The 27,956-nt window shown below is 35.5% G+C and overlaps 1 protein-coding gene across 1 annotated transcript; it reads right to left on the bottom strand.

Annotated features, from left to right (window-relative positions):
* Nucleotides 1–851: 851 nt before the first annotated feature.
* Nucleotides 852–27,376, bottom strand: abcc2 (ATP-binding cassette, sub-family C (CFTR/MRP), member 2). Its single transcript, XM_065249703.2, has 32 exons — nt 27,044–27,376; nt 23,700–23,870; nt 21,312–21,449; nt 21,052–21,192; nt 20,849–20,971; nt 20,591–20,646; nt 19,060–19,279; nt 18,318–18,508; nt 17,987–18,164; nt 17,584–17,838; nt 16,903–16,968; nt 16,507–16,644; nt 15,124–15,270; nt 13,492–13,576; nt 13,332–13,398; nt 13,060–13,186; nt 12,758–12,934; nt 12,245–12,412; nt 10,250–10,433; nt 9,879–10,029; nt 9,068–9,167; nt 8,763–8,982; nt 7,372–7,526; nt 6,563–6,718; nt 6,173–6,372; nt 5,965–6,091; nt 5,764–5,865; nt 4,753–4,896; nt 4,516–4,674; nt 3,314–3,480; nt 2,215–2,409; nt 852–1,182 (listed from the first exon to the last, which is right to left on the bottom strand). Exons 1-32 carry the CDS (start codon nt 27,083–27,085, stop codon nt 1,050–1,052), a joined length of 4,683 nt encoding a protein of 1,560 aa, XP_065105775.1. The 5' UTR covers nt 27,086–27,376; the 3' UTR covers nt 852–1,049.
* Between the last annotated feature and the right edge of the window lie 580 nt (nt 27,377–27,956).

The following is a 27,956-nucleotide window of genomic DNA, read 5'->3' as shown; positions in this document are numbered from 1 at the left end:
GTCATTTACCCTAACTTGCATGTAAATACTAAATACTTATATTGTACATTCATTTGTAAGTACAGTAGTGTTTCTAGTTAGTTACAGTATACCTACACTATACGTATGTATATGTTATTACCCAGTACTTATCTAGAGTTACATTTTAACTACCAAGTATGTACTACTGGTAAGTACAGTAATGATACCAATTACTTACCATGTAGATACCTAAAAGTAAGTACCACACATTTGTCGGTAAGTACAACTTATTTACCATATATGTACACTGTAAGTACACGTACTGTAAAATAAAGTGCTACCGTTGCGATGATGTTTCTGATTCTGAATGAGTTTCTGGTGACACAGCAAGCTATTCACTTGAATGTGGTGCCTTTTCCTAATCATATTAAACAATTACATTTATTCTGTATTGTTTTTTTGTTTTATGTAAAATAATATTGCATTGCTTCTTATGCACTATAGAGGGAGACATGAGCAGGGAAATTATTTGCTTAATTATTTAAAACATTACAAAAATATGCTTTTAACATTAAGAACTATTATAAACATTCATTAATAAGCTGTTTGTGTCATAAATGTACTTTATTTTATTTGAAAAAAAATAACTTTTTTGTAATAATATATAATAGCAGAATAAATAAATCAGCATTTTTTTATCAGCATAATATTAGTTGTTTTTGAACAGTTACTGTATTTATTGTTCACTTGCAGTTGCAATAAAAAGTTTTTACTGGATGTATAAGCATGTTTTGGAGCTAAAGTCCTACACAGGATTAGATTGCTCTTCCTAGTATGGAGCGTTCATAAAAATGTGTGTACTCTTTAATTGTTTAAACAAAACAGAGAAATGCAAAACTTTTACTTTATTGCAACAACACAATCCATGTCAACAAACACATCATAATACAGAAAAAAAATAAGATGATATTTCTGATGCCCTTCCATAAAGCACCATAAAAAAGTTTTGCTCCTGTTGGCAAGAAAACTGCTTTAATAGAAAAAATACAGACAGCAAACGTCATATGAAGAATGAAGGAAAGCTATGTTCACAGTGCGGTGTTATCTTTGACTGAGATTCCAGCATCTTTAGCCATTGAATAAAAATGTCCATTTGGTTTGCTAAGCAATGCATTGGGCGAATCAAACTCCACTATTTTTCCTGAATCCAGGACCATCACCCTGAAAACAGAAGAGAAAGAAGTTAAGTTTTCAATTCTAATATAAAATTTAGTTTAATTGACTCGACGCTAATTATATATTAGTATAACTAGTACTAATATAACTGGTACTAAAATTTTAAAATAATGTGTGTGTATGAAGAGTTTGTTTTTAAAATGTGTGCTATCATGTTTTTTATTGTGCTACTTGGCTGTATGTTTTTAGTTATAAAGGCTTAAATTAAAACAAATTAAATAGTTTATTAATTTTTCAGAAATCTCGAGTTATTTATCTGGTTTGTGCAAACTGTGTTTTAAATGTTATAATTTAAAGCACAGCTTGCCCAAATTCACACGTATAAAAATCATTCTTTTCATATAATTATCATTAATAATTTATGCAATAGTTGTTATAAAGACAATGGTTTGCCGTTTTTTGTAAGTATCCATTTTTGAATATCAGTTCAGTTTAGATTTTTATAATTGTTTATCTTTATGCGATAGTAATCCATCTGCCAGACATGAGACTCGAACCAATGACACTAGGTTTACAAACCCAACACTATAACCATTAGACCAAAACTGGAAACTCATAAGAGGATCTTATGAAGTAATTTATGTATTTACTGTCGGTTATACTATGTATATGTAAAGTATTTTATTTGCTATTATAACCACAAGTGTGATGTACAAATAATCAAAAATAAAACAAGAAGGCGGGGTTAAGACACTGGACAAGAAAGTAAAGGCTCTTGAAAATAACACCAACACTTGAAAGACAATTAAAGTTTTAAATGATCCACTTAAACACAAAGCACATTCAACACCAAGTTATTGTGGTCTTGTAACAAAGAAAATGTTACATTTATATTTTTCAAATAAACTTTTTTGAGGTTAAGTTGATGAAAAAAAAACAATGGCAATTTTCATCTATACTACATGTGTTACAAACCCTTACCCAGCGTTTTAACACTATCAAGACACTTATAGGTCACAATGACCTCTTGAATGAGTCTATAGACAGAAATATATCATCAAACAATGAATCACTCACCGTGAGCTGTCGAGGATGGTGTTGAGACGATGTGCGATTGTAAGTACAGTGCAGTGGGCAAACTCTTTCCGGATGGTGCTCTGAATGAGATCGTCTGTCTCCAGATCTACAGCTGCTGTCGCTTCATCCAGGATGAGTATACGAGACTTCCTGAGCAGAGCCCGGGCCAAACACAACAGCTGTCTCTGACCAAGACTATTGAAAACAAATCAGAAACTATAAAGATCTGGAAATGATTTAATAAAATGTCATTAGTTATTTAAATCATTACTCAATACACAAAGTCAGTAGATCTGGACTGTATAACATTATATTATCTTGCATTAACTAAATTCTGAATGTCATTCATTCATATAATGACCATTAATATTGAATATTTTCCTGTTTTATTGGCCATGACTATAAGCAGTTTTTTTACCAATAGACGATAGTGTGAAAAAAATGTGTTTATTGACCGATGCCCATTATTATCATCTCTACAAATGATACATTAGTTCTCTTTCACATCATTTTGCACTTAAATGACAAACTGATACAAAATGATAGTGTCAAAATGGCAGTATAAACACAGAAAAGAAAGACTGTCTCTCATTAACCACACGTCTGACCACGTAATCAGTTTCACTGCGCCTGTGTGTATGTGTCTGTACATTTTTGAAAAATATAATTTTGTTTCTTCATCTGAGAAGTTTTGAAATTCTGACTCAAAAGCAGAGACATCTACATATATCTACAGTATAACATGTTTGGCATAGTCAATGATCTACAGTATCAAACAGTCAACCATTCATTCAGGATGTATTTGATATAAAAGGATTTGAAGATAGTATTTGTTTCACACACTGTATTGATTTTTACATTTTTCATATAGTTGGAAAGTAGGCTTATTCAGATGCAGGGTTTTATTTTTTCTTTATCCAGTATTGTGGTATACAGCACTTTTCATACTATTGCATACAAACTCTTTGGATAAAAGCATCTACTACATGCCTAAGTGTAAATGTGTTATTTGATGTTTAGCTCCAATCTCCGGGTCACAAGCACAATGTAGATGACTAAGTGACAAACATTCAGTCTGTGTTTTTTACAGTAAACCCACCTTAAATTCTCTCCCCCTTCTGCAACCTCATGTTCAAGTCTTGATGGTAAACTCGTAACAAAATCCTTCAGATGAGCCAACTCCAAAACCCTCCAAATCTCCTCATCCCTGAACTTCTCAAACGGATCCAGATTCATGCGCAGAGTTCCTGAGAAAAGCACCGGGTCCTGTAAAGATGATATTACTATTATTCATATTCATTTTGTTTTACTCAATAAGATTATTTTTTATATTTTCTGGATGTTTGAAATGAAACTGTAATATAATCTGTGTATATACTGTACAGTGTAATGTCATTTTCAGTATTCAAAACTCGCCCTCAAAAGACCAAAAGTCCACACATCAACTGTAGAAGATTTTGTTGGTTTATTTACATTAAATGTTTGTTAGAGATGCTGACCCTGTACTATAAAATGAGATATAAAGACAGTGCCTTACCTTAGTTAGCTATAGTACAAACACTGTGTTTACTAAGTGCTTACAGATAAAACATGTGTCTGCATTATTTGCTAGTTTCTTGTCTCTTGTCCTCTACATGACCTTCACCCAAAAATTGAACATCATAACTTGGACATAACTGCATGTTACCAAATGTTATTAGCAGAGCTGGGTAGTAACTGATTACTACGATTACTATTTTGTTGTTACAGATTCCTTTACATCGAATAAGTTGAATATTACTTTCTTATTTTCCTTTAGTTTTTCATTTTTTTATAATCTTACAAAAGCTTTTATAAGCCAACTGACGTGTTATATATGTGTATTCTGTTAAAGGCACCTGAGACCAACATGCTCAGCATCTCATATGACGATACCAAAGGAAAACCGGAGCCGTAGACTGCAACCATCACGGTCTGTAGCACTTCAACAGTGTTTTAAGAATGACAGAGACAAACTTGACTCTGATCTGACCTGAAGCATTACCTTATCTCCACTTGTCTAAATAAAAATGATGGCGGTATGTGCACTGTAAAAAATCTGCTGTAATTATGCAGCTGGTTGCCAGTAACTTACTGTAGAAGATAAAGACTAAAAATGTTTCATGTTCTTGTAATTTTGAACAAACTGTTGCCAGTAAATAACATAAATGTAAAATCTACAGTAAGTTACTGGCAGCTAGTTGCCAGTAATACTGTATTTTCTACAGAATTTTTTCACAGTGTGCCTACAGTACTGTATTTATACTTGTGTCCTTCACACACCTGAGGAATGATGGTAAGTCTGCTTCTGAGATCATGGAGTCCCAAGGTAGAAATATCAATACCATCAATGAGGATTCGCCCATTTGCGGCCTCAATAATGCGAAATAAACAGTTGGTCAGACTAGATTTGCCTGCACCGGTCCGTCCAACAATACCGATCTGGGGCAAAATGAAAAGAAACATTAGCAGAATAATCAAGAATGAAAGAAACTATCAGGATCTGTTTGATCTCTTCACCTTCTCAGTGCTTTCAATGTCACATGTTATTCCATGAAGAATGAGATCCAGTTCAGGCCGGTATCGAACCTTATAGTTTTCAAAAGAAATCTTTCCAGCCGTAGGCCAACCGTCAGGAGGACGATGCTCTGTAATCCACCGAGCCTGGAGATGATATTCGATAGTATCGTATCACAGTTATCATATTTCTGAAGTATGAAGTCATGGTCTTTTTCAATCATCTATTTTTCTTTAAGGTGACTTGCCATTAATACCACATACTAAGATCCAACCATCAGAAAACTGATGGAAGATTATAAGTTTGTACATGCAGATCTTGTCATTTTTAAATCAAGCTAATAAATAAAGATTGGAGAGGGGTAATTTAAAAAAAAAAAACTTTAAAAACATTAAGAAAACACTTTTTAGATTTTAGAACAAAAATACTCATGAGTTATAAAACTTGGCAATTTAAGTAAACTACATGATGAGCTCAGATGCAAAAGCCGCTAAACGCCACCTGAATCAAAAGTGAGAATGATATTAATCGAATGCTTTTGCCACATATTATACGTTCATCAAATAATTTTACTTCAAATCTGTATAATCCCGGCCTCCGGCTATTCAGAAATCAGGCCATTCGGAAAGACGATTGTGAAATGACCGTGACTCACATTCAAACTTGGGTCCGTTGTGAGTACTTGGACCTGAATACGACCTGATTGTGACCATCACAATTATCACAGCACAATTTGCAATGTTTCTAGTTGCATCTTTATTCATTTGGCAACTGTTTATTGTTGTGTCTTATCTAAAGAAGTAGATTTTTTTAGAAGCAGAAGTTTTTGCACTTAGAGCGTTTTGCTGCGAAATACACTGAAATGTATTAAACACCAAAGAAATCCAAGCATAAGAGCCTGATAAAAATGCTCATTTATAAGAAAACCTGTGAGATGCACTTAAAGGGTTTTGCATTGAACTCTTTACATGTTTATCAAAGTTCACCAAGCATGCAGATTATAAAAGCTGTACCTCATTTTCGACCTCTGTGTACTCGTTCACTCTCTCAACAGCAACAATATTGGTTTCCAGTTCTGATGTCATTCTCACTAACCAGTTTAACGTCTGAGTCACCTAAAGAAAATAGGTGGCACATAGAAACACATTATTGCAGAAATGTTTAAGAAAAATGAAAAGATTATGTAAATGTCACCGAAAAGAAAAAAAAAATACATTTAAGGCATAGGAGATGGACAGTCCAACCAGTCCGCTGTCCAAAGTGTCACGAGAGATGACAGCGAATAATGCGGCGAAAAACACCACCAGATTCCCCAGGGACTCCAAGCGTATGGCCAACCACCTGAAACCAACAAACATCAGGTGATGATAAGACAAAAACAATGTCTTCATACAAACCTTAATACTGAAGAAAAAATCTCACCTATTTGAAACAATCCAAGGATAGACACTTTTCAGATTCTCATCAATGATAACTTGGTTTTGCTTTAGGAAACGATCCTGGTGCCTGTATGCCCTGATCACAGAGAGACCTGATACTGTTTCTCCAAAGTGTGAGTATATGGGTGATCGAGACACTGAGTCCAGTCGTCTGAGCTGTCTGGATGTGGCAACGTAGAACCTCTGAAACACAGCAAACAAAACACATAAACCTTAGTCAGACATTAGCAGACAATAGCTGATATTTTGTATTTATTTATGTATTAAGATAACAAAGCAGAATGTAAGTATTTTTGAGGGCTGTGAGAGATGTCCCATATATACAGTATTTATACATATAGACAGCCTAGTTATCTTTTGGTTTCTGTATTACCTGCACAAAGTAGTAGATGACAGCGATGGGAACCACAACTGCAGTGAAAAGTGGAGTAGCCAGACAGATGACAAACACGGTTGCTACAACTCCAATAAGACAAAGAATCCAGGATTTGAAGGACATGGGGATCAATTCATCCACTGTAAATATATCCTGAAAAAAATGACATATCAACATTTATGGATCATTTTAGATTATGATTGAATTTTCCATTAGCTAATTTTGATTCTGGGAAGTACAGAATGTTAATAAACTTGTTATATTATTTTATTTACAGTGTTATTATGAGTAATAATAATTACAGCAAAGACAATAACAACAGCATCGCTCAGTAATAACTGACTTAACATTGCATTTAACTGCATACAAGATCATTTGAAAACATAACTGGTTATCTGTACACATGCAGACAGACATCACATCTCGCTGTTTCTTCAGCATGCTAGCAACATACATGCAATTTTTTCATGTTGTTTCCAGTACAAAATCATGTCTTAAGAGCCCTATAATCTGTGTCTAGTGGTCTCTGAACACAAAAACGTGTTTCGTGTAAGATCAATTAATGTGCATTTATTGTTGAATTTGATACAAAAAAAATATGTATTTGCATATTGCATTTAGGCAGCAGGTGTTTCACTGGTATGTACCATAAAATTCCTTATAACAGAATTAGCGTACATGTCAGGCTGTTGATTTGACATGTCAAAACCTTGTTAAGACTGTTTTTTGTTTGTTTTGTTTAAAGCAAGACTCATGCTGATTTCACTTGATGTTTTGCGTTGAAATATTGAAACGCACAGGTATACCTTAGCAAAACGGTTGACTACGCGTCCTGAAGGTGTGGTATCAAAAAATACCATGGGTGCCCTCAGAATATTAGAGAGCAGACGTGTGTGTAGAATCCTGGATGCAGCAATGGATCCATTAGCTAGGAGTATAGTGGCTACAAACACCAGGAAACCTAACAAAAACATGCCAGCAGTCAGTCACTGAGGAAAATTCATGTTACTGACAGAAATTTTCAGCATTTTAACACACTGTGAAACAAAACCTACAATAAGGCATTTCAGACTAGATCTGCTCATGGTACTGGTACGTAAACAAACATGGTTTAAATAGCATTTATCTGACCGATTCCGATTTGTAACTGTGAATAAGTTCTGTATGGAGTGCCACAGGGCTTAGTGCTAGGTCCTCTTCCTTTTATCATTTACAGTACATGCTACCCCCTGAGAGCTAAAATTATAAGACACAGAGTCAATTTTCACTGCTATGCTGATTATAATCAGCTGTATATTTCTTCAAAGCCAGACGAAACACATCAACTCACCAAAATGACAAAATGCATACAGTAGCTGATTTTAAAACTGGATGACTAGCAATTGCCTGCTACTAAATTCAGACACACCAGAAGACTTAATTATCAAACAAAAAACTTCCAAATCGACTTTATCTTGCTAATGACATATAAGGCCCTGAATGTTTCAGCTCTGCAGTACCTGAGCAAGCTCGTATCTCATTATATTTTGCTACGGTCTCAAAACTCTGGCCAGCTGATAATACCTAGAATTTCAAAAGCGTGTGTGGTAGATTGTTTTTCTATCTGGAACCTAATATTTGAACAATTTTAATATCTGGCTTGTCAGGGCAAATATGTTTAATTTCAATTTTCTGATTACTAACAATCTTTCAAACAAATTATGTAATAAAAACTCTTGATTTTGTACCACTCGCGATGCTCACAACCTGAAGAATCAGCCGTTCTAACATTGTCACGCAGACTGATATGTACTTTGCATATGCGGCAGCCTCCTTCCCTCTCAGCTGGCTCATTACTTAAAGTAGCCATCCGAGCCGTGTGCTTAATTTCCAAACATATTCATCTCACTTTACGACTTAAAATAGTCTAAAAACTCTACATATTAACAAGTTAACAGTTTACATTAGATAAAGTATATAGTACGTTCTATATATTCAAGTGGATTGTTATTTTGGTGTTCAATGTTATAGTTGTCCCCATATTCATAGCAGATCTACACCAAGACTTTTAGTAAGTTACCTGATTTGTTCTATGTGACATTATATAAATTTTTTACCAAAAAAATGCACTGTTCATCAAATGTCATTCATTTCAAACAATTCATTGTAATGATAAAAATGTAACTCAGAAAATGTAACTAATCTTTGGCTCAGGTACCTTGTGCTAATCCCAGGGCTCCAAAGACACCTATTCTAGTGTCTCTTACACTATTCGGGTAGGTTGTGTTCTCATACTTTATAGCATCATTGGTCCAGTCACTTAGCCACAGATTTTGACCAATTGCAGCCACATTTTGAACAATATAGATCAGGAGACTCCAGCAGGTATAACCCCAGCCTATAGCCCTCAGATACTGAAGATATACCGAAAACTTTACCTAAAAAACAACAGATTAGTAAGACAAATGTACAACAAAACACAGAGCAGAGTCACAGAACACAATAAAGTTAGATTCTATATACTTTTCCCGTCTCCATTGCTTCTTTCTCAATCAGACGCTGGCCCTTCTTGTCACTTGAGTCTTTTCCACGTTTAATTGAGCCGTTTTTCCTCAGTTTAATACTAAAGACAAAAAAAATCGGTCAATTTTTGCGATTCAGTCATGGGGGCACAAAGACCAAGGGTCCGAACACGTAGATATAAAGCATGCTGTGAATATTCTAAAGACAATTCTGCCAAAGGCATACATTTTGAGAGTGAGATGTTGAAAAAAATTGCTTGATAGGTGGTGACAGTCACACCTCATTTTACAATGTCATACGCAACACAACTCTTTTTTAATGCCAGCTAAATGGCACTTAACTTTAAAGGCCACATATTATGCAAAATCCACTTTTACGATTTTTTTATTTTCAAATCCTCGTTAAACCAAAGCAGACTCATGCGTCATGCTGCTTTGATTCTTTGTTAATGTGACATCACACTGATAAAGCGCTGCCTACAGCCACTGCATGACTGGTTAAGCTTTTCTAAATTAAGGAATCAATTAAGCCCAAATGTGGCCTTTTTGGACATGCTATAACTAATGATCCGGTGGGTTATTTTGAACTGAAACTTATTCACAGACCCATTCTAGGCACATCTGAGACATATATTACATCTTGTAAAAATGGGCATAATATGTGTCCTTTAAAACTGCTTGCACAAATGACCTACAGTGTTGGGTTGCTTTATATAGGATGCCGGATAGGCTCAATATATGTGTTAGAATCATAATGTGTGTCTTGTCTTTTTTTAATTGACAGGTGATTAATAAATGAGAGATGAATGTACCTTCCATAATTCTTAGTGTGCCGCTGACTGTGACGTAAGCTGCTTTGTCTTTTCATTGTGATTGAGACGACGTCCTCAGGAGATTCATCAGGCTGTGGCTCCAGACTCTCAGGAACTGTAGTACACTCTTCAAACTCTTCAGTCTCCTGAGCTGAAATGTACAATCATTATTCAATAACATTTATATTGTGGGTTGACTTCATATTACAACATACTGCAAAGCTTTCTACACTAATAAATAAACATTGTAATAAATTCTTCAGAACTGCGCCAATTTAGGTTTTATGTAGGGATCATTTTGATAATTTGTGGGATCTTATTTTTTGTTATTGTGCATGCTGAGTCGTGAGAATTTGGACTAGAGGACAAACCTTGATTCGCATCATGTTTGTTGCTTTCTTCTTTTGCATAAGTTTCCAAGAATTCAGAAAACGCCCCTTTGCTGGCTCGGAGACTGTTGTATGATCCTACTTCAGAAGCAACTCCATCCACCAGCACAACAATCTCATCCACATAGGGTAAGAAACTCACTCCATGTGTTACCAGAATACGAGTCTATAAAAAACAACAAACAACAATAAAATAATGCTGAACTTGAAGCTGTAATCTGTAACAAACATGTTCAAAACTCTCTCCATACTTTACCATACACTGATTCACAAAGGTAAGCATTATAATTGATAGCCAATGATTAATAACTTAAGTGTCCAGGGGTCTCATTTATAAAGCGTGCATACGCACAAAACAGGGCTGGAAACGTGTGGATGCCAGATCCCACGCAAAGGTTGTGATCTACATATAATGGGAGAATGGGCCTGAAGGGTGGGATCTGAGGATGATTCATCTACGCACACTTGCAGGTGATCTATGATTTATAAATGGAACATTGCTTTGTTTTATAAGTCTTAATATTTTTTGGCATATGCCATTTTTGGCTTTTGTGTGTATGTAGACTTTTTGTAAGGATCCTACACACAGTTTTATAAACGAGACCCCAGGTGTTTTTTTCATGGGAAAAAGTATGAAAAGTCAAATCTTTGGGTGATTACATCACATCCATAAACAGCAAGAAGAGGAGCCGGTATGTTTTCCGGATGGGGAAGTTTGTACGTAGCTTGTTTATACAGTTGCACAGAGTTTAAATTTGTCGTCTAGATGATGGTGTTTAATCTGTAAAGTTTTAAGGGACGATCATCTGGAGAACGTCATGTAAACCTCAAAATGTATTATGTTCTTACATCATCTGCTGTTAGTTAATATCAGCAGGGCTTTTAAACATCTAAACGGGATTAAATACTGACACAGAGATGAGTTTATCCTTTAAACAGGTAAGACATCAATATTGCAACATTTACGTTTACATTTAGTCACAACAAACCTGACAGATATATTACTTGTTCAGATGACATTTTTTTTTAGATACTGTATATGACTTTTAGGATGTACGTCTAAAGGGGCAGTCGAATGTTTTTCTGAAGTTACTGGGAATTTTTGGCTTCATCCATTTTTGCTTTTCTTAAGAAGCAGTTTTGTACTGGTCCCATATCTCCATGTGATATGAAGTCACAGGTCAGAATTGACCAGAAATGTGAATTATCTTTGCACGAGCTTACATGCATATAATTGGAAGATAATGGAATGAAAAGTGTAGTATGATGACAGATCCATATAGAGAAACACACATACAGAAAATGTATCCGCAAATTTTAAAGTTTAAACAGAGATGGTTTTAGCAAGACCAAACCAAATGTTTCAAAAGCAACCCGACAGTACAAACTTCAATTGTTGATAATACTTTGAACAGTTTGAACACTAAAAGTAACAAATAACCATCCCAACATAAACTGACATTTAAACCAGATTTATTTAAAAGTCAAACTTCACGATAGTACTAAATAACCTGTAGATTGATCAGTATACTCAAATGAAACTATAAACACAACGTGTTATCAGAAACATTTTTGGGAATTTACTTATCAGGCTTGAAAAACGCTTTCTGGACCTACATGCACAAAACGGTGACGAAATAACGCGATATTTGTCAGCTTTGTCAAGGGTTGCGTGCTAAAGAAGCTGTCATAGTTTGAAATGCAAATGTAATCAGGGCTCGGAGAATATCGCTTTGTTACTTTTGTTGAACAATAGACTGTCAACAAAGTAATTTGTTATACTTTTGTATAGTAAAAGTTGACTGTTATTCCTTGAGAAGTAAACTACAGTAATTTCTATTTTACTTTGCAATTGAACTGTTGATGTGTTTCCACTGCCCTGATGTCATAATGATAGTATTACGAAATATATAAATTCAGATAGGACAGCATTGAAGGCCTAGGTGTGAAATACACGTCCCGTCACTGATGTTTTACCTTATCTTTGAGTATTCCTTTTGGTCCAATCACTTTGTCGAACAAATGTTTTCCCACGTGTGAATCAACAGCAGACAGCGGATCATCCATCAGGTACACGTCAGATGAGCTGTAAGCAGCCCTGGCCAGACTCACTCGCTGTTTCTGTCCACCGCTCAGATTGATGCCCTGTGACACACAGCATGAAAGACTTTGTTTGATCGGTGGTTATATTTTAAAGGTGAAGCCAGAGTGTAATGTAAATATATTACATCATCACAAGTAGCGGCAGCACAGTTCAGCTATGACACTGAGAATTGAAAGTGGTCAATCTTGCAGCAGAAGTGAACTTTGAAGTACATACAGAACTGTCCGGTGTGTCATATTTACTTGCAGCACTCATTGAGCCCTGATGTCATTCATACATTTATCAGCGAGCTGATATGTGTCACCTGTGTTTATTTTAAAGCCAACACTGCTACTGGTAAGTGTGATAAACAACAGTAAGACATCATCCATTATGAGAGGCTTCACCTTTTCTCCAATCTCAGTCTGATCTCCTCCAGCCAGGAGATCCAGGTCAGGTCGCAGTGCACACGCGTCCACCACCGCCTGGTAGCGATCCTCATTCAGCTCAGAGCCGAACAGTATGTTGTCTTGAAGAGTTGCGTTCTGGATCCACGCCTGCTGTGGCACGTACGCTATAGATCCCTGAGTGAAGACAAGACACATCAGTGACACAAGATATAGACACCAGTATATATATATATATATATATATATATATATATATATATATATATATATATATATATCAGACAAGGCCTGTTTGATTACCTTGATATTAATGGAACCCTTAATGTTGTGCATTTCTCCCAGCAGAGCCGATATCAGCGATGTCTTTCCTGAGCCCACGGCCCCGACCACAGCCACCAGTTTACCCTCTTTAATGTCCAGAGAAATGCTGAAATATAAACAATGAATCATATGTCTCAAATATTAGCAGAGTCAAAACCTACAGCGCCACCTGAAGACAGTTATTGCTAAATGTTTAAAGATGCCACGTTTAATAATGACATGCTGAATATTAAATCTGTTGTTAAACGTACTTTTTTAGGACTGGATTTGATTCCCTGTCCCAAGAATACGTGATGTCAGAAATGCTCACAGCAGCATCTAAAATCATAAAAATCTCATTATTGTTTGGGACGATTCATACTTATTAACAAAAAGAATACAACAGTACTTATAAGAAATGATTTAACTCACCATATGTGCTGTCACGTGAAACCGCATTTAGGTCCAGATCATCACCACTAAGAAATTTCTCCAGTCTTTTATTAGATACACTGGTCTAAACAAATAGAGAACAGAAGGCACACATTTTTTTTTTTCAAAACAAATTTAAGTGTAGTTTTCAATTTTCTCCCCATTTATACACTTGTTGCACTTAACCATTTCCCCATCAGCATTTTTTTTAAAGTTGCCTGCCAGACCCTCTGCTATTAAACAGAGAAACAAAGTAAACAACAGAGTTTTCTATGTTTTTTAATAAGTTAGCTTCAGTGTTTTATAAGTTTGGTAAGAGCGCCACCTGGTGGATAATAGCGGAATTATGGATTACCGTAAAAACTCGTCAGGGAAGCGTCATTTGGTAGGGAAACATTTTCTCTTAATTAGCAAAATAACTCGTCAATGGCGGGGAAAGAGTTAAATGTTTTAAAGGGACACTCCACTTTTTTAAAAAATATGCTCATTTTCCAACTCCCCTAGAGTTAAACATTTGATTTTTACGGTTTTGAAATCCATTCAGCTGATCTCTCGGTCAATCTCTACGTAGCAGCTGAAAATAGTCCCCTTAGTATCTTCAAATAGCAGGGGATTATATTCGGTTGCTGCATAATATCATTGTGTAGCCTGGGTGCCAGCCGATCTTAGCCCCGCCCACAACATTTTGAGGACGGGAAGATCGGTCTGGGGTTTCTGCGTTGAGGAGCTGCTATGCTAGTCCCAAAGCTGGTCGAACCAATCAAATTGTGAGGGCGGACTTTATACGATGATGGACAGATGATCAACAGTAACGTAATGAACCGCGTCACCAAAGAGCGTGTGTGTTGAATGGCTGCCGCTGTAGAGTTCAGATGTGTGGATTCTGACATTGAGTCTGTTCTAAAAGATATCGACAGAGCATTGACTTTTAAAGAGGAACAGAGAAACGTGAGCAAGGCATTTGTTGATGTTTTTGCCGTCCTTCCTACGGGATTCGGAAAAAGTTGGTCGCAACTGAAATGGGTAACGTTATCACGGCGATGCAACTCGGCGTGCATGACGAGATGGATATAATTAACGGTCGTTGCCAGCTTTTTTTCGGAAGCCCAGAATCGTGGTTGCTGAATAAGTGGAGTGACATGCTAGGCTCCAATATTTTCCTAGATATCAGCCTAGAAAATCGCAACTTTTAATTTTCTGTCGGTCTTAGTACACGATGTAACTACAGAAGAGTCAAGTTTTAAATAGGAAAAATATCCAAACTCTTTGGTAATTTTTGAGCGCGATGCTAATGGTCTAATCAGATTCAATTAATTATGCTAAGCTATGCTAAAAGTGCTAGCGCCAGACCTGGAGATCGGCTGAATGGATTCCAAAACGGTAAGAATCAAATGTTTAACTCTAGGGGAGCTGGAAAATGAGCATATTTTCAAAAAAAGTGGAGTGTCCCTTTAAGTTTAACCCAATTTTATTCCAACTTTCTTGACAAGTGATGAGTTCTATATATTATAAAAGTAAAGTTAATTTATTCAACTAAGTGCAACATAAAATTTTTACACAGTGTATCAGAAAGCATTTGAATATCTTTGTCAGTCATGTTGGTTTAAAGCCTTTAATCTGTAGTTACTGTACCTGAACCATTATAGAAATCAGTTGTGGAAGCATGACCAGTGGAAAGCGCAGGATATTAAAAAGGGAAATGGAGGTAAAAGCTTTCTCTGCATCTAAGATGTTGCTAGGACTCACAGCCACAAATACACCAAATGTCGCCAGAGACACCTACAGACACAATATAACACACACAACCATAAGACCATTAAAAAAAAAACATAAAAAGTGATATTTTAGGCTTACTTTTGTTAAGACATAGTCAACACTATAAAGTTTTAATTGATTGAAAGTGGTGTCAATGAGGGCCAAAATAATATGAATAATATGCCGTTATTAAAATGCGTATTCATAAACTCATATTATACTTACAACTTTCTTCTCAATCAATTAAAAAAACACCCACTATATAATTAACTCTATAATTTATCTCATAATTTCTTATTTCTAAACTGGATATACAGTTCAAAAGTTACGAATGTAAATATAAGTGTAAATTTGAACCATAAACAGCATTAGGAAGATTGAAAATCCAAACTATGGCATGATATTAAGTTTAGACAACTTTCTAATTGTGTGCAGTGCTGTGGTTCTGGGGACGTTGCATCAGCTGGGCGTACACCCGGTCTTAAAGGCACACTTCACCCATTAGCATTAAGCTTTGTATAGTTAGAACCACAGTCATGTTTTTGAATGGTTGTGCATCATTTCCTCAGTTGCCGCTGAGACAGGAGTAATACAGATTTCAGTGTTGCACTTCCTTCTTTCAATGATGTAAAAATCATAATTTTGCATCATTGAAAGAAGGAAGTCCAATATCTTTGTTGAGGGGGTGAGACTACAAACACCCCTTTTCTCGGTCAAATAGGCACCAAACTCTAAATGTATGTACAAATATGACACACTTTCAATAAAGATTAATGGTTCAACGGGTGAAATGCTCCTTTAAGACTACCTGGCATCTGTAAATGTGAGTTTGTAACCATAGGGATGCGAATGACGTCTAAACTGTCAACATGGTTTACCACTTATGCATTGGCACGCATCGTCTATGGTGCTGAGCATAGCTGCACCCGGTCGTAGCATTAGATGGTGCAATAGTCTGGTACATAGTGCTTACACCCAACTGTTTTATGTCTAGCTGGTGCAACCGGCCCCAGATGTCTAACAGAATATTGAACACAACACCTCTGTGCCACACAGACTCATTGGATTTAAATACCTCTGCCTATATTTCTGCATAACCTAAAATATCTTTCTGCATCTTTCAGTTGGAGTGTCCATTAGAGGCGATATAAGTTCTAAATTCTATGGCACCTTTAAGGAAAAGTACTTTGGTTGTGTGTTTTGTTCTTTCTCTTTAAAATCATTTATAGTATAGCGTATATAAAACATTCATTTACTTACAATAGCTGGAGCGCTCGCAAATATAAAGGTGGAGATAGAAGAGATGTAAGCAAATGATTTCATGACCTTCAGCTCTTTCTCTCGTACTCCCTGAATCTGATCTTCAAAAGACGGCTCCCATGCATAAAACTTCAGAATCTGTCACAGAAATTCAACTACATTAACCCTGCATTTGTCTCAATAGTCAGTAGAAATAATAACATGGCAGTGCACCCATTCATTGTCAAGAGTCAAATAAATACAGGGAGGAAGAAGAAGTTTGTGAGTAACCTGATGTCAGGAAAAATTTCTTTTTTTAAAAAGTAATCATAGAGGAGAAGATAAGTCTCCAATTTTTTATTGACTAAATTGAACATCAGAAAAAGATATGAGGCATAACCTAGAAAAGCTACTTACTTTAATTCCATTCAGTATGTCATTGACAATTTTCATGCGCTTGTCTTTAAACTTCATGTTTTTCACCTGAAAAGAGAGATTTGTACTCAGTGATGGAGTAAATGATATTTAACACCCTATATTATTTTGATAACACTTTACAATAAGGTTCATTAGTTAACATTAGTTAATGTATTAACTAACATGAACAAACAATGAGCAAAACATGTGTTACAGTCTTTATTAATCTTTATTAATAGTGCGGAATAGTTAATGGAAATAAAGCTGTTCATTGTTTGTTCATGTTAGTTCACAGTGCATTAACTAACGTTTACAAGATTTTAATAAAGTATTAGTAATTGTTGAAATTAACATTAACAAAGATGAATAAATCCTGTTTAAGTGCAGTTATTTCTTTTAATTTTATTGAGCATGGAGTTTTTCAGATTTCTTAACCTTAAGCCCTTATGCCTTTATTTTGTAGGAAAACTGAAGGAAGTTCAATATGCATGCATAGACCCCAAATTTCACAGACAAGGCTTAAGTCGTAGACTACAACTCATGTTTGAGCTCTCTCAACTGATAATAACTCGCACAGACAGATCTTAAACCGTCTCTCTTTATCATGTTGATACATTCAGCCTTCAGCAATAACTCTAAAACTAAGAATCCTGTGAAAATTGCAAATTGTGGATAAATCACCTGTAAGTTCTTTGACTTAGTCGCCAACCAGCCATTAATAGGCACCATCAGCACCATGACCAACAGACCGGCTAAAGACGAGGCACCCAGTTCAAACCAAAGGAAAGTTACGGCCAAAATGATCTGCAGTGGACATGACCATAGCAAATGGATAAAGTTTGTGACGTCATTAAATCTTTGGGCGTCCGCTGACATCAAGTTGACGATCTCTCCGACAGTAGACTCTTTTTTAGAGTCATTGGACACGACTAATGCCTGAAAAGAAACAGTAAAACAAAAACACAGGTGGACTTATTTTCTTGTTAGAAGCACTCATAAAATGCAAAGGCTTTATTTTTAGGCATTTAATTGAAATGAGAGTCAGCTATTATACAAGGTAACAGTAAAATATTGATACAAATACCTTCTTGTAAACAGCGCCCATAATTGCTGTGCGTACTTTCATTCCCAAGACAAAACATTGCTGGAAATACTGTTGTAGAAATATAGATTGTAAAAACGCCACCAGCAGAAGGAGAACGGCGTACAAATAGCCATTCCACGCATCCATGGATTTATCCTGAGTGAATGTTACCATTGCCCTGTGAATAACAATATACAGTTTTTACAATACTGGAGATTCACAAACAACATAACTGTGCCAAAGACAGACAGACGGATGACAGAAAGAACCAGAATTAAATGCCAGTTATTTCAATTCAAAAATGTGATAGACTAGAAAAAGGGCGACTTACTTGAGAAGTTGTGGGCTTACAAATGCTAGAAGATCTTGCAGCAATTTAAAGATGGCGGACTCCAGAAGCACACCTTTAAATGTTTTACCAATGGTGGGAACAAGCCAGGAACGTGGATAAAGTGATTTAGATGCCTTTTTTTCCTTCTTACTTTGTTTCTTGTTTTTACTTTTGCTTTCTCCGGTCTCCTCCTAATAGATGACACAGACATAGCACATATAGAGATAATGAAAAAGAGAAAAAAATACATGCATTTAGCCAAAGTTTTCATTACCGATCGATGACGTTTGCACACTGATATTTTCGCACGTTAAGAAATAAAAAGGACATTGCGTTGTTTGAATTTAAACACTGCCTCCGAAACGTGTTGTCCATCATAAAAATTGGATTTGTTTTAACATCCGCAGTAAGCATTTTCAGAGGTGGTGGACAATTCAGATTGAGGAACAGCTTGAAACAGAATCGAAGTTAATGATATTAAAACAAATGGTGCATTAAAGATTACTAGAGTACTGTAGTCAAGTTAACTTAATTCGCAGTGAATAGTGCTAATATGTTATAAAGACTCCATTTGTATTGTGTTATTAATTCATATGCATTGGACAAGGTTTGTGTGCATGACAAATTTTTAGTACAACAAATACAAAAAAACGCATACAAAAACGGATTTCAGTGTGCAAGGGTCTCGAGTCAATCAGTATCCACTGACTGATCTCTTAACTATGGGTAAAAATAATCTCACCATAACTAAAAAATCCTGACTAATTCCATTGGCTAAGCCATTATGATGATCTTTTTCCTTTTTTTTCTGTTTTTTCTTCTGCAGGACTTTTTTAGCTTTTTTCAGCTCTTGGTTCATAATCTCCTCAAACTCCTGACAGATTTGCTGAGTGGTGTCATTTTCATTAAGATCCCACAGGTCTTCCTGGATCAGAGGCTTCTTATAACCGTTATAGACCATGCTGGAAAAAAATATATATAAAAATATGAATATGAATAAATATACAGGGACACAATACACACCTGCAGCACTTCTGCGTTTTACAAAAGCAAAATGTTTCACTGCTATTCTAAGAGTAGATAAATAAAAGTAAACCCTTTACAGTTTCGTATGTCGTCTGACTCTTATCTGTCTGACTATAAATGACTGAGTGTTTTATGTTGTTTCCTGTGGTAAAAATCCAAGTGATCGCATACACACACACACACACACACAAACAAACAAATGGGCCTAATTTATAAAGCGTGCATAAGCATACAGTAGATTTGATGGTTGAGTGTGCGTACGCAAAAATTCAAAGTTACATATATTACATATTATAAAATATGAATATAAACGTTAACATCCTATTGCTGCAGGTTTTTGGAAATTATAAGCTATCCTTGCTGCTTGAAAAGTATTTAAACATTGACACCTAACCCTTTTATATGTCAATGACATTAATTAGGCATATTTTAAAGGCAGTGATCTGAAACTGCTCAGCTGCGCACAATTTCAAGATCATTTGTGATTTATAGATTTCACGTGTTTTCTGTGCGTACGTTCATTTTGTGAATCATGCGTATATGCTTTTGAGAAATTATCGTAAGATCAAATTTAGGGTGGTTTCTACCAATATATTAAAAACATCACAGGCTGTTCATATTCAAAATATAATAATGCATGCAGTCAACATAGAGAACGTTACACTGAGTCATTTGTTCAATCAGCGCGGGTCGACCTGACCACCATCCACCATGGTGCTATGCGAAAGTTAATAGTAATACATTGAATTTTATATTCAGGCTAGTTAAATTCACAGGCTACTAAATGTTTCTGCCCCTTATTCATGGCTCTACAGAACGACATGAGCGGCAGAGTTTTGTCCAGATAAAGAAGTATGCAGGATAACAACAGTCAAGTGTTGCTTTACAAGAACCGCTAATACAAATCAGCATTAGTTTAAATCAGTTAACCGTATGTTGGCTTTCATGAGCAAATATAATAAGCTTAAGTCAAACAACATAGTGACTTCTTCAAACAAATACCTGTATATAAGTTTAAGACAAACAACCGTATGTTGACTTTTCTAAACCAACACAATAAAAACAATAATACAAAGTTAAAATCAAACAACAGTTTGTTGGCTTTCTCAAACAAACACAATAAGCTTAAGTCTATCAATGATATGTTGATTTTCTGATGCCAACATGTGGGTATATTCATTTGTCTATTTGTACAGAAAATGTGTTATAATAAAGCATTCAAAAGCACAAGTAGGATTCATATTCACCTGTTGAACCAGTTAAAAGTGATTCTACTGAGAAATGTTGCTGTACTTTCAGGATTCTGCAAACAAAGAGAATAAATCGTTGGTTGGTTAGAAGCAAAGATCTTGGAAACATTCACCATCTGCTACACCAGATACAACTTTTGATTTTAAATACTGTATGTAGTCATTGTTGAAATGACCATGAATTAAGATTAGTAAGTATTATTATTAACTGTTAAGGTAGTTCAATTAAAAGTTTTCAGCTCAGGTTCTCTGTACCTTTTTTCTACGTTTTTGAAGTTCAGGTGAAATGTCGGCAATGGCTGATAAAACCAAAGAGATCAGCTTCAGTCCAAAGCTGATGTAGAACAGACAGAAGCGAGGAAGATCAGCAATTTCCTCCTGAGGAGCAATATAACATTAGTTGAGTAAAACAAAGGAGTTTGGAGCTGTGTAGATGCGTGTAGCATCAGCAGCAATACCTGACTCAGAGCGTCTCTCAGCAAACTCTGAAACTGGAAGATTTCACAAACCACCTCAAGAACCCAAAACAAGAAGAGGCTTCTGGAGTCCACGGCCGTCACTCTGTGCCGCAGAGACTCTTGGCACAAAATCACGATTATCTACACACAAACACCAACAATTCAACATTTCATGTCCATTAACAAGATGTCTACAGATAGACAGTCTATTCTGCATGCTTACGTGAATGACAACAAAGATGATTTGTTAATGAACGTACCCATGATACAGCAAAGAGAACAGGGTTTGCGTAAAACACTGCTGGATGTGTTGTTGAATTACTTGACGGCCCATAATCTTGAGCAAGCGTGATGGCGAGCTCCGCTATCGCTCCCAGAAACAGCAGGCCAACCACAATCTTACAAGACAAACACAAGAGAGTTAAGATAGGAGCACATACCAAGTGTAGCAGGTGCATCTCAAATCTTTATTTCATGGTTAACTCTAAAAAAACAAACGGTGCTATATAGCACCAAAACAATTGCTTTGGATCGTAACGATAGAAGAACCATTTTAGTGCCATATAGCACCGGTGAAGAACCAGTGAAGCACCAGTGAAGCACCAGTGAAGCACCAGTGAAGCACCAGTGTAGAACCATATAGGGGCCATATAGCACCACATATGGTTCTACATAGCACTATATGGTTCTACACAGGTGCTTCACTGGTGCTTCACTGGTTCTTCACCGGTGCTACATGGCACTAAAAATGGTTCTTCTATCGTTACGATCCAAAGCAACTGTTTTGGTGCTATATAGCACCGTTTGTTTTATAGAGTGTTGGTAAAAACAACTTGTTAAAGCAGAATATTTGATTCTGATTGGTCTATGGTGACAGTCTTCTGACAATCCACAAATCTGCCAATTGCTTCAAGCTTCTAAAGTAGTATAACTTTAGTTCAATATTGGCTTGCTTTTCACTTGAAAGTCATTAAAGGAATAAGAAATATACAAATATACAAAAAAAAATATAAAGTCACATCAATAACTGCACAGTGTGTGTACAGATAATGAGGATATGGTGAAAACTCTATTTAAAGGTCTTGCCAGGAGGTCCAAGGAGTAAACACTTTTTGTTTGGGATAGGTGAGGTCTTTAACGGGGATACTGGTCACTGTCTGCAGATGTTTACAAGGATGTTTATGGTGTTTAAATGATCCTCTCTCTCTAATGTAAACATCTTATAGCTGTTTAAAAATATTTTATATCTTAGGCTTTATCGAGGCAATGTTAAAGTTTGCTTAAACACTTTTGTCATCTAGCTTTTGTAAATTATTTAATTGATTATTAGTCATTTATATATATTATGCACTATAATATAATATATTTTTGCCTATGGGCATTCCTTTCCTGTGTTTACCTGCCTAATATTTACAGTGGGGTTTTCATAGTGCCATTTAATAGCCTTGTCTTTTCTTGTCTGCGTCACAATGATATTACAGACCAACAAAAAGTGTCTGATATCTTACATACACATATGCTATTGTGTAACTTTGTACTGTTGATAAAGAAAAATACCATACAGAATTATGCTATTTCGATCATGTAGTCATTAATAAATCCAGACGTCTGTAGCAGTAAACTCTTGTTATGTTAATATCATGGCTAAGGATTTTGATGTCTTGTTTGCAAACAATCACATCAGAAATTCTAATAGATTTTCAATTTATTCAATTCAATTTATATAGCGCTTTACAGCTTTACATTAAAAGATGGAGTGTTTGTAGGATTTTATGGTTATTAATGAAACTGCATTGGTTTTAAGGGTTTCTACTGGTAATGTGTTGGGTTCTATTGGTGTGATGTTATCTGTTGAATGGGAACCATTAAATCCTATTGGGAAAGACCCACACTATTTATCAGACTTCTACTTGGATGCTGGTATACGCTTTTGCCTGTGATATCAAATTCATATATAGATTTTTTTTAAATGTATTTGATAAAATTGCAATTTTTCTAGTTTTACATCGGCTGTACCAAACGGAAAGTTTACCAACCTACTCATTACATTAAAGTGGCTAGTTTTCAGTATTTAAGAGAAATTATTGCAGTTGTACTACCTTGATATTTAAGAACATCCAAATTGCTGGACAAAAGTTTTTCAATTATCCTAACATCCCATCAACTAGTGATATTTGTGAAATGTGTTTATACACTCTAAAATGGCTGGGTTATTTTTGACCCATAATGGGTAATTATTGAACAGAACACATCACTGGGTTAAAAATGACCCAATGTTGGGTTGTTGTTATGCAACCAAGGGGAGTAATAACCCAGCATTGGGTCAATTTTAATCCAGTGATGTGTTCTGTTCAATATTTATCCATTATGGGTCAAAAATAACCCAGCCATTTTTAGAGTGTAGGAAAGGGTTTGAACTTAACATTATGCCAGAGTATCTTATTCAGAATTTTGAATAATTTAAACACCATTTTTTAAGAGTTGACTTTTGAACTGCTAATTTGTATGGACAGTTGCCCCTTTAAAATGCTTTAAAATTAATTCATTTTAAAATACTGTATATTTTAAAAATACAAAAAATGTTTTTTAACAGGTTTGCAAAAATGAAACATGATTCGACAAATAAAGCAAAGTAACTTTGAGTTTACCTGCTTGCAGATGTAAAGTTTTGAGGCAGGACTTATTGTAGACTTCTTAAAGAGATGAAGCAATTCCCACGGAGCACAAAGCCAAAGAAAACCTAGCGGAATCCAGACCAGCACAGTCCACTGGACACACGCCGGCAGATCAGGATCCGGACGCTGCAGGTAGGAGTCATTCTGATGCCCATACACACACATTCCAGAGAAACACACAGACTCAGTAATGCGACTCAAGTTAACATTCAAGATCTGTTAACTGAATACAAGTCCTGTCTCCGTCCTGTGACGATCACAGATCATATGGCTGATGATTTTACTGCTGACTCTACAAGAGACTGATGAAATGAAACTGGTTTCTAGTTATAAACGGTCAATTCTCAGGCAGTTGTCTTTGCATATTTGCACAGTTTTGAGCGCCCCCTTGTCGCCCAAAAAGCAAAGAGAGACTATAACCGCCAGATTTAGGCTAATGACCTGCATGAGTAGCTGGGCTACTATTAAGTTATTTCTCCATCATCTTATAATAGCCTACACATCACGGAGAAACAAAGCCAAAAACACCTGTATTAAATGTAGTAGCCTAACCCAGCTAAATGTCTTATGGTATTATTTCATTTCTGATAGTTACACAACTAATTTGTTGATAGTATTACATTAGACAACAGCTCAAACAATGCACGTCAATAAATATTACATTTCATGTTGCGTTTTTATCCATCATTTATCTAATCAAATTTTTCCACTAGGCTACTGTAGTAATTTTCTATTTAATATTTATTAAAACTGGTTATTTTTTAAAAACATAATACCTCAGCATCACGCATTGTATTTAGATAACACATTGTATTTTATAAAAATATTGTAAAAAATACTCAATGACTTCAAGACACGATATTTATTAATTAAACTAATATTTACTGACAGATAAATAAACATTTAATGTTAACAGATCTTGCCACTGTAGCTTAGTCGCCTTTCAGTTTTATGACACAACACTCAATGTTAGCTACTAACATCCTATTCACTAAAATAGCTGTATTTATTCTCACATATTTAAGTTATTAAATGAAGAAAGAAAGAAGAGAAATCGCTAAAATAATGTTAGTTTGTAAAAAGTAAACTTAAACTGTTATAATATTTAATAATATTTGATCATATGTATATGAATAATTGTAACTGAAACTGCAATATCATAAACTCTCAGAAAGGTATAAAAGTTGTCACTGGCACAGTATCTTTCAAAAGTACGTTTTGGTACCTAAAAGCTACATATAAGGTACACTCCAGCAAACACAGAACGTTCCCCTAACGTTTAAAAAAACACTTATTTTTTGTTATTTTCTTTGTTTTTGGAACCATAAACTAACATTCTCATAATGTAACAGGGTGGTTATTTTTAAATAACCTAAAAATAATTTGTACATAACCTTCTCTTATAGGTTTTTTGGGTGGGGTGGGGTGGAGAAGTGAAATTAAATATATAATATTAATTATAATATATTAATTTTAATGATAATATAATATAATTAAACCAATTATTCATTTAGTGCACACTTCTGATTAGCATTAGTTTTTGGTTTCCAGATCGTTGTTTTACATTGTTCAAATACAAATAACCACTTTGTGTAACGACTTCTTCTAACATTAGCACAATTTTCTTATTTTTTGGCTTAAAAATTAAAAACAAATTGCACTTTATATTTTATGCAATACAACTTTGTTGAGTATGAATGTTAAAAACTATTACTTTGCACAAAATAGAGGAGACAAAAATGTGTCTTTTGATACTTTAGTTGACGTGCTATGTTAAGCAAACCCTGAGATTTAGCCAACATTAGCACACATGTCAGTTTGGGGCAGGTTGTCTTAATGACTTTAGGGCAAGTCGTCACATGCTTTTAACACTGAAAATAGTTAACTTCAGGTTATTCTAAACCCAGAGTTATTCTAAACACCAGGTTAACGCAAACCTAGGTTATCTGTTTCACGTTTCTCAATGTTTGTACTTAACCAGAGGGTAAAGAGATAACCCTGGGTATTTTCGTAATCTGACGTTTCACGCTGTGCATTCCTAAACCCCCTGCTCATACACCTGTCTGTAAAAAGCAACCCTGAACACCTTGATGAGCTGCTTCAGCTGTGTTAAATTGGGGTCATAACATTCTAGCCCTGCTTCATTTCACACTGTCTGGCACCGCAATGCCACAAAAGCAGGGTTAGTAGGGTTTCTTAACCCTGGGTTAATTTCAGGGATAACCCCACTTCTGAGTTACAAGTCTGAACCTAGGGGTTAAAAGAAGGGTTTAAAACAAAGATAACCCAGGGTTAAGCGCAGTGTGAAAAGCCCTAGAGTTAATATTTCCGATTCTGTTTGGAATTTAAAAAATAAAATCAATAATCACAATTAAGAAGTTGTGTTCTTCTTTACCTATAATCAATACAATACAACTTCAAGATATGAAAATGTAATGTAAAGACATACCATTGTTATGTATAGTGCTCAGTAAATGTTAGACAGCGGGAAAAGAGTGACAACTTACCCCGCTCTTATTTATTAGAAGAACCGTTTTAAAAGGTACCGTCCAGTGACAAAAACGTAAAACTTTTTTCTGAGATTGTAGGCAGGAGATTTTAGTATAAAGAGCGTAGGTTAGGGGTGAGCAGGACAAACACTAATTCAGGGTTAACTGTAACAAATAGTTACACAGGATCAAATGAGTTGTGTTTGCTGTGTCTCTCACTGTGTCCCTTTGTACCAGTCGATAATAGAAGTATGGTTAACCCCACCAAAACTTGCACCTCGGCTAATATTTATGAGAATTGTAGATTCTAGAAAAACAAACTTTAACCCCCAGTTTCACAGGCAAGACTAAGGGTAGTCCAAGACTTAAACAAATGCTGTCTAAACTGAAAATAACGTGCACTGACAGTTCTTAACAACATATGCCAGTGCCATTGATTTGTCTTAATATACACATCAGTAACATGTTTTTCTAAAGCATATTTATAAAAATTGTTAAACTTCTTAATTTACCTAAGGGCTAGTCCTGACTTTAGCTAAGCCTTGTCTGTGAAACCGGGCTTAAGTGTTCATTTGTAGCAGAGATATGATTAAAAAAAATTATAATGAGGCCAAATGCATTTGGTTGTGTCCAGCTCTCCCCTACATTATGATTTGTCTTGTCATCGCTCTTGCTGTTAATATTGACCATTTTGCTAGAGGGAAAAGTCATACATGTTTGTTTTTAGGTTTTTATGTAGTACTGTGTTCATTCACAATAATCAGAGAGGCAACCTCAATATGTTATCATTTATAAGACAGAAACAAGACTCAACATAACAGCACTCACCCAAAACACAGAGCCACAGTATTTCTCTAAAGCAGCTGACATGTTTCTTCCATCACACCTGACCAGTAGAAAACAGAGCTGATCGATTTCACCACAGAACAGAGTCTTAAAGATATAAGACTGATTTTTTGTGAGACGTCTTCGACTCCGTCCGTCTGAATCTCAGCTGAGTGACTGACAGTGTTGTCTCTTTAAAGACACTCTCCTGTCTGCTGTTACAGAATATCCACATAAAACTGAGTTCAACCTTTTCCCCACTCATCCGACAAAAAGCGGCCCGGCATGAGATAACTCCACCGTTTTCATTACTCACTATAGACTAAAGTCCATATGATCTATAATGGTTTGCATGTGAAGAGGGGGAGGACACGCAGTAGGAATGTCATGCTGTTTTTTGTCTTTGTAAGTTTAGGGGCTTTAGGTGGGGTTTCCTCTTGCTAACTAAACACAGTAATGCAGAATTTCCTGATACAGTTCAATGCACTAACTTCACATCTTCACAGTTAGAAGTGAAAGCAAAACATAACAAATCATAAAAGTTACTTAAATAAAACATATTTTTAAATAAAAAAACATATTTATCAAAGAATGTACAAATCCTCAATAGTGAAGCTATATGTTCAGAGAAGTGTTTAAATATTGAAATATTGCTTAAAATAATTGACTGTGATGATTTCTAGGAAGTCTTGTACTGTCTATGAAGTAACTGTGCAATAAATCAGTAATGGGATTAAGTTGAATATCAATCATTTCTGTTTCCCAGAACACCACACACTGCACACTTTCATTCACTTAAAGCTGATAGGACACAAGATTGTTCATAAACACTTGTTATGAGATCAGAGATATATAACAGACGTATAAAGTCATTGCATATGCCTTAAGCAGCAGCATTTTTACATTCATGAAGATG

The sequence above is a fragment of the Paramisgurnus dabryanus genome, chromosome 20 (assembly GCF_030506205.2).
Source record: "Paramisgurnus dabryanus chromosome 20, PD_genome_1.1, whole genome shotgun sequence".
Taxonomy (NCBI): Eukaryota; Metazoa; Chordata; class Actinopteri; order Cypriniformes; family Cobitidae; genus Paramisgurnus; species Paramisgurnus dabryanus.
Note: the sequence above shows the minus strand (reverse complement) of the source record. Positions and strands in the feature narration are given on the sequence as shown.